The sequence below is a fragment of the Pelodiscus sinensis genome, chromosome 1 (assembly GCF_052426305.1).
Source record: "Pelodiscus sinensis isolate ZL-2025 chromosome 1, ASM5242630v1, whole genome shotgun sequence".
NCBI classification, from domain to species: domain Eukaryota; kingdom Metazoa; phylum Chordata; order Testudines; family Trionychidae; genus Pelodiscus; species Pelodiscus sinensis.
In genome coordinates, this window is record NC_143052.1 from 194,614,486 (window position 1) to 194,625,530 (window position 11,045).

General features: G+C 42.0%; 1 protein-coding gene across 1 annotated transcript in view; it reads left to right on the plus strand.

Moving 5' to 3' along the window:
• LOC102450348 (interferon-induced GTP-binding protein Mx2-like) overlaps nucleotides 1–11,045 on the plus strand; it is a 33,240-nt gene extending 22,195 nt beyond the window's left edge. Inside the window, exons 11-14 of the mRNA XM_075912149.2 lie at nucleotides 1,475–1,633; nucleotides 2,065–2,141; nucleotides 6,117–6,374; nucleotides 8,622–11,045. Coding sequence (XP_075768264.2) covers nucleotides 1,475–1,633; nucleotides 2,065–2,141; nucleotides 6,117–6,374; nucleotides 8,622–8,855 — 728 coding nt within the window. The 3' untranslated portion in view covers nucleotides 8,856–11,045. The remainder of the gene's footprint in view (nucleotides 1–1,474; nucleotides 1,634–2,064; nucleotides 2,142–6,116; nucleotides 6,375–8,621) is intronic.

The following is an 11,045-nucleotide window of genomic DNA, read 5'->3' on the forward strand; positions in this document are numbered from 1 at the left end:
CATATAACCCAGATCTAAAAGGAGACTATAGCTCACAGACATTTAATTTTAAGGTAAGCTCAAAACTTTTTTAAACCTCTCAGAACATCCATTAACTCTTGTGAACATGTAGCACCACCTTTTTGTTGAGCAACCCCTATTATGTTTTTTTTAACTGTTTATGCATATGTACATAAATGTTGCTAAATAATTCTTAAATGAATAGTTACATGATGAATAAAGGGGTATTCTGTGGATTGAATATAAGGACATACCTCACTGAGGGACAACTACATTTAGACCTGGGTATAGTCTATTGTCTAATCTGTCTTGTCTCACTGCATATCCAGAACCAGTTAATCTATATGTATTCGATGCATGGGAAAAAACCCCACAGGAAAACAAGGGAAAAGATGAGAGAGCAGGTGAACAAACACAAGAAAAATAGGAGAGCAAGTAAAAACTAGTTTCTTTATGATGGGACTTATTCCCTTTGAGAATCAGCTGGGGGGGGGTGAATGGGAGGCACACCTACATTGAGGGTAAAATGGGATACCTCCAGTTTCATTTAGAAAGCAACTTGAGATTCACATAGGAAAGGCACTGTGTGAGGCCGGTATTAGTTATATAACTAGAGTCGTTGTAAGTTCATGAAATGGTTCTAATTAGAACAGAATAAGTATTAAAAATAGCCTATAAATGAAAGTTCAAACTTAGGAAATTATGCAGGTTTTGGAGCATCCTGTTCTAAAGTACATTGGAAGATGTTCTAGGTGACTGGTTAATTTTACAAACCTTGTACACCTTCCTTCTAAAAGTGGTGTGTTGTGGTTTTGGTTTGCTTTGCTTCCCAAATTCCTCTTTGATACATGAAACTACACAATGATTTTTTTGTAGTGTGACTATAAGCCCAAAATTTCCTGTAGTCTCTTGGAACTCGAGAGGAATGGTTTCTAAAATCAAATGCAGCATTACCTGTGTACCTCCTGTCTCCAGTCATGCTTAGTTATGATATATTTTTCTAAATCCACCCATGATCAGTAAAGATTGGATACATTTTAAAGCACTTGTACACACATCAAAGGGAATAAATACGATTTAGGATGGCAAACTTCTATAGCGTTAACATTGTTTTAGAGATGGTGCCTGAGCATATCAGAAGGCCTAGAGTAGACTTCCTTGTTTGTGGTAGTTTTTCATCTTCCTCTAAATAAAGCATCAAGTATTGGCCACTGCTGATAAGGTATCAGACTGATAGGAGATGCTATACTGGCCCTTGTTCCAGCTTTCCATTAGTTTACATACTTAGTGAATGAAACAGCTCATTCTTAGAAGTAATTGCATATTTTGGCTCATAAATCAACCTGCATAAATGCCCAGCTGAGTTCTTTCAGTCAAGTATCTTGAGAACAAAGCTAAACTTTTAAATCCATAATTTTTTTAAATAAAATGATTGGATATAGTGTATTTAAATAGTGCTATTTTAATGTTCTAGTTAGAAAAACTATACAACATGAAGTGTGGAGATTTGAACAACAGTATCGTGGAAGAGAGCTCCCAGGTTTTGTCAGTTACAAGGCATTTGAGACCATTGTAAGACAGCAAATCACAATACTAGAAGAACCAGCTATTGAGATACTGAAGAAAGTAAATGGTGAGTTTCATTTATTAAGCTTATCCTAAGCTTCAGCAATATTAATTTGTCTACATTTTGGTTAACATGCCGAGAGCTATATTTTACCTGCTTCAAGCAGGGGAAAACTAATCTGAATCAAACCAGGGTCAAGCCATGAAACATTTCTAGACCTTAATCCTCTGTGCCTGACCTTTAGACTGTGATAGGACACATATCTAAATGGACAGTATTTCTGAAAGTTGTAAATGGACCACAATAAGAAAATAGGAAAATGAAAAATCATCAGATAGGACATGAATCAAACATTGAAGAGCTAAGCAGAGTTCCAAGGCATTGACCTTTGGATAGATATGCTGAATGACCAAGTTTTCACAAATCTGGTGCTGTCAGTAGCTCAGTAATCACATTTATGTTGTTAGCTTTATTTTATCTCTCTTTTCTCCCCTCAGAAATTGTCCGAAAATCTTTTACCAAGGTTGCCAAAGATCATTTTGAGGATTTTCACAATCTTAACAGAGCTGCTAAGGTGAGACGCCACATCTTCTCCAGAGAAGAGCACAAAAAATGGTTAAACTTAAAGGCCTGGAAAACATGACCTATGAAGGAAGATTGATTAAAATTGGGTTTGTTTAGTCTGCAAAAGAGAAGACTGAGAGTGGACTTGATAACAGCTTTCAAGTACCTAAAAGGTTGTTACAAGGAGGAGGGAGAAAAATTATTCTCCTTAACCTCTGAGGACAGGATAAGAAGCAATGGGCTTAAATTTACAGAAAGGGAGGCTTAGGTTAGACACTAGGAAATGCTTCCTGGTTGTCCAAGTAGTTAAGCCCTAGAAAAAATTGCCGAGGGAGACTGTGGAATCTCTTTCCTCTGAGGTTTTTAGAACAGGTTACACAAACATCTGACAGGGGTGATCTAGTAATTCCATAGTCCTGCCTTGAATGGTGGGAACTGGACTAGATGACTTCAAGGTATCTTCCCACCTGATACTTATATCAGGTTACATAGACCCATAGAAGACAAGTAATACTGAATGCCAATAATTTAGTGTGTATAAAACTATATTTTACTTCTTCACTCTTGATCACTTATTTCATTGTTGTATCTTTAAACAACTTGTGGAGATTCCTGCAGACATATCATCCTTATGAATGTCATGCAATAAGGTAACAGAGAAACTGAAATGGAAAATGTTATATACGGCTGTTTTGTCATTCAGTAACATTTTGTCACCATTTCACACCATATATGCATAAAGCACTATACACAAAGATTGAGTCCAGTCCCAAAGAGTTTACAAGCTCAGATTTCAGTCAGTCCCAGAGATTTAGTCAAACATGCAGCATGCTGATGGGGCTGGTTAGGAGACTTTTATATACAATGGGACTTTAAAAAAAAAAGTGACTACAGTTACTGAAGTAAGTTTTGAAAAGACTTTAAGGGAGGAGAGGTTAGAAGATATAAATGGATAGTCAGGGAGATGCAGGGGCTCGGCAGCTCTGAAAAAATCAGGCAGCAATCAGGTGAGCGTCTGAGCAAAGAGGGAAGGGAGAATAGAGGGAAATGATAGGAGAGGGAGGAAGGAAAGGAGTTGTGATGTGGAAGTCCTGGAAGCTGAGAACAATACAGAATTTGGCTCGGGAAGGAGTGTAAATCTTGTGAGGATTTTAAGAAGGCTTGAATAAATTGTAGCACTATCAAGAACTGGACGATTTGTCCATCTATTTGGGTGGATTGGACAGGTAAGGTATCCAGAAGGCCAAAGAGAAAAGGTTGCTATACCTGACCCACTAGCTGAAGGTTGGTTTGTTTGAGAATGGACAATGGTGTGAATTTTCATGATGAGACTGAGGGGAACTAAGTTCATGTCAAGGCCTGCAGAAGTCAGGCAGTTAAAATACAGCAGTGTGGGGGCAGGGGATGGGGGGGGGGATGACAGACAGAGGCTGTATGTAGCATCATCCCTAACTATGTGCCATATTCGAATATATTGCATGATCCAGGGAACTATAGGCCAGTCAGTCTTACCTCGGTTCCTGGAAAAATCATGGAAGGGATCCTTAAGGAATCCATTTTGAGGCACTTGGAAGAGAGGAAAGTGATCAGGAATAGTCAGCATGGATTCACAAAGGGCAAGTCGTGCCTGACGAATCTGATTAGCTTCTATGATGAGGTAACTGGCTCTGTGGACATGGGAAAGTCAGTGGATGTGATATACCTTGACTTTAGCAAGGCTTTTGATACGATCTCCCACAATATTCTTGCCAGCAAGTTAAGGGAATGTGGATTGGATAAATGGACGGTAACATGGATAGAAAGCTGGCTAGAAGGCCGGGCCCAGAGGGTAGTAATCAACGGCTCGATGTCAGGATGGCGGTCGGTTTCTAGTGGAGTGCCCCAAGGTTTGGTTCTGGGACCGGTTTTGTTCAATATCTTTATTAATGACCTAGATGAGGGGATGGATTGCACCCTCAGCAATTTTGCAGATGACACTAAGCTAGGGGGAGAGGTAGATATGCTTGAGGGCAGAGATAGGGTACAGAGTGACTTAGACAAATTGGAGGATTGGGCCACAAGAAATCTGATGAGGTTCAACAAAGACAAGTGCAGAGTCCTGCACTTGGGACGGAAGAATCCCAAACAATCTGTAAGCATTGTTACAGGTAGGGACCAACCAGCTAAGTAGTAGTTCTACAGAAAACTGGCGGTTATAGTGGATGAGAAGCTGGATATGAGGCAACAGTGTGCCCTTGTAGCCAAGAAGGCTAATGGCATTTTAGTGTGCATTAGGAGGAGCATTGAGAGCAGATCTAGAGAAGTGATTATTCTCCTTTATTCAGCTCTGGTGAGGCCACATCTGGAGTATTGTGTCCAGTTCTGGGCCCCCCACTACAAAAACGTTGTGGACGCATTGGAGAGGGTCCAGCGGGGGGGCAACCAAAATGATTAGGGGGATGGAGCATATGACCTATGAGGAGAGGCTGAGGGAGTTGGGTCCATTTAGTCTGCAGAAGCGAAGAGTGAGGGCGGATTTGATAGCAGCCTTCAACTTCCTGAAGGGAGGTTCCAAAGAGGGTAGAAAGAGGCTGTTCTCAGTAGTGACAGATGGCAGAACAAGGAGCAATGGTCTCAAGGGGTATGTCGACACTACCCTCCTAGTTCGAACTAGGAGGGTAATGTATGCATACCGCACTTGCTAATGAAGCCCGGGATTTGAATTTCCCAGGCTTCATTAGCATAAACGGGGAGCCGCCATTTTTAAATCCCCGCTGCTTCGAACCCCGTGCAGCGTGGCTACACGGGGCTCGAACTAGGTAGTTCGGACTAGGGTGCCTATTCCGAACTACCGGTATACCTCGTTTCACGAGGAGTAACGGTAGTTCGGAATAGGCACCTAGTCCGAACTACCTAGTTCGAGCCCCGTGTAGCCACGCTGCACGGGGTTCGAAGCAGCGGGGATTTAAAAATGGCGGCTCCCCGCTTATGCTAATGAAGCCCGGGAAATTCAAATCCCGGGCTTCATTAGCAAGTGCGGTATGCATACATTACCCCGCTAGTTTGAACTAGCGGGGTAGTGTAGACATACCCAAGTTGTGGTGGGAGAGGTCCGGGTTGGATATTAGGAAAAACTATTTCACTAGGAGAGTGGTGAAGCACTGGAAGGGGTTACCTAGGGAAGTAGTGGAGTCTCCATCCCTAGAGGGCTGTGTCTAGACTGGCAAGTTTTTCTGCAAAAGCAGCTGCTTTTGCAGAAAAGCTTGCCAGCTGTCTACACTGACCACTTGAATTTCTGCAAGAACACTGACTTCCTACTGTCTGAAATCAGTGCTTCTTGCGGAAATACTATGCTGCTCCCGTTCGGAAAGGGCCAGTGTAGACCCAAAAATGGCGATCGGGTCTTTTTTTCGCAAAAGCGCGTCTAGATTGGCACGGACGCTTTTCCGCAAAAAGTGCTTTTGCGGAAAAGTATCTGTCAGTCTAGATGCTCTTTTCCACAAATGCTTTTAACGGAAAACTTTTCCGTTAAAAGCATTTGCGGAAAATCATGCCAGTCTAGATGTAGCCGAGGTATTTAAGTCTCGGCTTGACAAAGCCCTCGCTGGGTTGATTTAGTTGGGATTGGTCCTGCCTAGAGCAGGGGACTGGACTTGATGACCTTCTGAGGTCTCTTCCAGCTCTATGGTTCTATGATTCTATGTGCCATATCAGAATATATTGCATGATCTCTTCACTGTTTCCCCAGCTCTGCAGACAATCTCTCGGGAGCAGCTGGCTATTGGCAGTTCTTGCCCACACGTGTAATGGACAATGTATACTCTCCTGCCTCCTTGAACTGCCTGACAGGAAGCTAGAATCTAGCAGTTTACCATGTGCTCTTTAGGAACCCTGGGACACCATGTCCCATGTTACCAGTTAGATGGGCTAGTCTTGTACTCACCTGCATCACCTGATGCTTAGTAGATATTGATAGTTCTCTTTACCCCTTCCAATCCCTTTACAGGACAAAATTGAAGACATTAGAGACAAACAAGCCCAGGAAGCTGAAATGATGATCCGAGTCCAGTTTAAATTGGAGCAGCTTGTATACTGCCAAGACAATGTTTACAGCGAAGACTTAAAAGTTATCAGGGAAGAAACCCCAAAGGAAGCAACCAAGAGTCAGAACCCAGTCTCCTTGAATTTCAATTTTGGAACTATTCCAACCCAGAACCACTCTGCCATTAAGGAAATGGGTTATCACCTGACAGCATACTTCAATGTGAGTTTATGGATTTCTTCCTCCCCCTTCATGTCCACAGATAACCACTTTTGTTGCATTAACTGGAATTTTGAACAGCCAATGAAAAATGTCTGTAGGCAAATTCAGAAGTGATATGAAAGGCATGTATAATATCAGTGATCAGAATCGTTACTTGGATGTAGTTACAGAGTTCATAGATAGCAGAGGCCTGCTTCATCCTGCTCTGATTTTTGATTGTCTACCTCAGTTTTCAACTCACACCAACTTAATGACCATGCTATTTCTGAATGTATCCCCACATCAGATGAATGCCTTGCTTTTTAGGGGAGCTTTAGCCTGCTTTGCAAAAATGCATCACTGGCAAAATTCAAGTGCAATGGCACAAAATGGATGCATGTATAGTATAGATGCATTGATTTGTATCTACTACTAGAGGCAGCTACTGAACAAGCAGGGCTCTGTTCCCTCCCTAAAAAAAATAGAAACCATATCTAGCTCCTGTTACTAGAAGCAGTTATTTTAACTATAGATGCTATGAATTAGGGTGAAAAGACAAAAAAGATCCTACTTTTAAATCCTCTCTCACACTTACGGAGTCCTAAAGTGCTCCACATGGCAATTGGTTAAATAATGTCAGAGCAGTGAATCTGTGACAGAGAATCATTGGGCACTTGGAATAGGCTTGCCAGATGTCTGGCCAAAAAGGGACCCTAGCAGTAAATGGCAGTGCTTACTAGAAGAGCCTAGTGGGAGGTGCAGTGAGGCTAAGGTAGGCTCCCTGCCCAGCTTGACTCTGTGAACCTTCTGGAAGCAGTGGCATGTCTGTTTCCTACCCCAACAGCTTGCCATAGGGGCAGCCAGGGGACTGTAAGCACTGCCTCTGCCCCATGTGCCAGCTCTGCAGCTTCCACTGACCAGGAACAGCAGGCAATGGGAGCTGGGAGGCGGTATACAACATAGGCTCCTCAACACTTCACCTAGAAGCTGGACGGGGGAGACATGTCACTGCTTCCGGTAACTGAGGTAATTGCTCTAGAGTCTGCATCCCAATCCTCTGCCCCAGAAGTGATCCTCCTTCTCCTGCTCTCAATCCCAACCCAGAGCCCACATCCCCGTGAGAGCTTTCTGCCTCTCCTGCACCCCAAATCCCTGAACCAGCCTGGTGAAAATGAACAAGTTTAGTGAGGGTGAGGAACGGGGGGAGGGGGGGAAGAGGGAGGGCAATGGGAAGAGAAAGCTTTGCAGGCGGGGCAGGTCACTGGGAAGGGTGTTCAGTTTTGTTCAAGTAGAAAGTTGGCTACACTAACTCAGCAGTATTTTCAAGAGACCCTATGCAGTTAGTTCCACTGAATTTTCTAGCGGAGTTAGGCATTTTTGTCACTTAAAAAAAGAGGGGGGATTTAAGCACTGAGGAAAATGTTACCCTACAGCATTTGAAAGGAATAATGTTTGGCAATAGACTGGAATTTCTCTCAAAGTGAGCTTGACTTATGTTCCTTCTGTTAGTCAGGTTGAATAGCTTGTCTGAATTATGAATTGCTGCCTCACTTGTACTCTGGTTTGTTAGATTAAAAGGGAAATAGCTTTCCTTTTCCTTGGTTCTAAAACTCCTCCCAAAGATGACCTCCTTTAAGCCTAGGGGAGCCCTGTACTTCCCAGGACTAATAGACATGCCAAAGTAAGTTCTGGATCATGGGAGTTGATTTTGAGCTGTGCCCGTTTGATTGTCCCAAATGGGTTACATGTTAAAGGATTCAGGCTAGAACCTTAAGAATTGAAATCTGTGATATAATTATGAATGTAGGAGATAGTATATTAGGTGGAGTCCCAGTCCACTAATCTTCCCCCTCCCCCCACACACACACCCCACCCCAGCAGTTTGTAGAAGCAGGTCCATCACGTACTATGGCTTCTGTGGAGGGAGTTTGAGCTTGCACTTCTCAATAGCCTTATTTACTAGGTAGCACTCTGTTGGCAAATGTCAGCATTGATCTGGTTATAAAAGCAGTTACAAGTGACTGGTCTGCCTTGTGTTCATGCTCATGAGAAAATGTTGAGACTTTTTAAAATTAAGAACAGTTTCATTCATGTTTTCAAGTGTGAGGAAAATATGCATCTCAGCTGTCAATCATTTCATGAGACTAATTCATGAAGATATTTACTGAAAATCACTTGACACAATTTTGTAGCTTCTTACTGACTTTCACCATAGTGTCCTTCTCATATTGTCTCTGATAATGTTTTGTACCCATATTCTGTTTCCAGAGTGCAGGTAAACGTCTCTCCAGTCAAATTCCTCTGATCATCCAGTTCTACATCCTTCAGGACTTTGGAGATAAACTACAGAATTCAATGCTGCAACTTATACAAGAAAAAGAGGAATTAAGCTTCTTTCTTCAGGAACGGAAAGATGCTGCTGATCAGAGGCAGTTTCTGAGTGGACGAATTAATCGTCTGACACAAGCTCGCCATCGCTTAATAAAATCTTCTGTGATGTAGCCTCTCTGCTTAAACAGTCTGTTTCAAATATTAGTCTTTGGTTCTGAAAAGATCTATATCAGAGCTTTGTATAACCCATTAGAAATTGTGCATCTGTCTACACTGACCTTATATACTTCAGTTTATTTTATAGTATGAATTTTCTATGTTTTCCTGCAATTGTTAATGAAGGAAGTTTGATTGTGTTCATTTTAATAAGTGAGGACATGGGCCCTCCAGTATAAAACACACACCTTGTATTGGCAAATGAATTAAACCATGTTCCTGTGCTGTAGAACAGAAAGTACAATTTTAAAAAATTGTAGAAGAAAAATGTATGTTTTCTTCTACATACTCTTTCAGTTGTGAAAACTAATTACACTGGTCTACAATTTTTTAGAAGTCGTCTGCTTCAGAGATAAAATGTGCTATTTATTATGTATTTTGATGTGCTGAATTCAAATATGACAATTAAAACAACTGATTGGCTACTGTTTCCAAGATATTTAAGTTTTTACACTTTACGTCTATGTATATTGTGTAGATAGTAGAGTTTTAATTATAAATTGTAAACCTAGGTCTTTTCATGTGTTTATGGTTGCTTTACATGATAATATTTCACCTGTCCTGTTTATGTAACACTTTAAAAATCAGCAAAAGGGTTATATAAATAAAATGTATTATGAAACAAAAGGCAAAAAACTATTATGTACATAGTTTAGTCCTATTCAGTGTCTACTCGGTGCTTCTTGGCTTGTCTCTTGTATTCATGAAATGGAGCATCTCTTGTCACTGTCCAGCAATAGTCTGCAAGCATTGATGGGCTCCATTTGCCCTGATAGCGTTTCTCCATTGTTGCAATGTCCTGGTGAAATCGCTCGCCGTGCTCGTCGCTCACTGTGACATGTTGCAACCAAAGCTTTTGTATGCCTTGAGGAGGTTTTCCACCAACAACCTGTAGTTGTCTGCCTTGTTGTTTCCGAGAAAATTTATTGCCACTAACTGGAAGGCTTTCCATGCCATCTTTTCCTTGACACGCAATGCATGGTCAAATGCATCATCTCGAAGAAGTTCATGAATCTGAGGACCAACAAAGACACCTTCCTTTATCTTAGCTTCACTTAACCTTGGAAATTTTCCACGGAGGTACTTGAAAGCTGCTTGTGGTTTGTCCATGGCCTTGACAAAGTTCTTCATCAGACCCAGCTTGATGTGTAAGGGTGGTAACAAATCTTCCTTGATTCAATAAGTGGTGGATGCTGAACACTTTTCCTCCCAGGTTCCAATAACTGTCGGAGTGGCCAATCTATCTTGATGTAGTGGGAATCTCTTGCACGACTATCCCATTCGCAGAGAAAACAGCAGTACTTTGTGTATCCAGTCTGTAGACCAAGCAAGAGAGCAACAACCTTCAAATCGCCACAAAGCTGCCACTGATGTTGGTCATAGTTTATGCACCTCAAAAGTTGTTTCATGTTGTCATAGGTTTCCTTTGTATGGACTGCATGACCAACTGGAATTGATGGCAAAACATTGCCATTATGCAGCAAAACAGCTTCATCTTCGTCTTCGATGAATCAATGAACAGTCTCCACTCATCTGGATCGTGAATGATGTTGAGGGCTGCCATCACACCATCGATGTTGTTGCAGGCTACAAGATCACCTTCCATGAAGAAGAATGGGACAAGATCCTTTTGACGGTCACAGAACATGGAAACCCTAACATCACCTGCCAGGAGATTCCATTGCTGTAGTCTGGAGCCCAACAGTTCTGCCTTACTCTTGGGTAGTTCCAAATCCCTGACAAGGTCATTCAGTTCACCTTGTGTTATGAGGTGTGGGTCAGAGGAGGAGGATGGGAGAAAATGTGGGTTCTGTGACATTGATGGTTCAGGACCAGCAGTTTCATCCTCTTCCTCGTCTGACTCAAGTGAGAATGATTCTGGTGCATCAGGAACCGGCAGTCCTTCTCCGTGCGGTACTGGGTGTATAGCTGATGGAATGTTTGGATAATGCACAGTCCACTTTTTCTTCTTTGACACACCTTTCCCAACTGGAGGCACCATGCAGAAGTAACAATTGCTGGTATGATCTGCTGGCTCTCTCCAAATCATTGGCACTGCAAAAGGCATAGATTTCCTTTTCCTGTTCAACTAGAGCCAATCAACAATTGTAAGCATCATTTTCATTCTCAGTGACCCAGAACTAG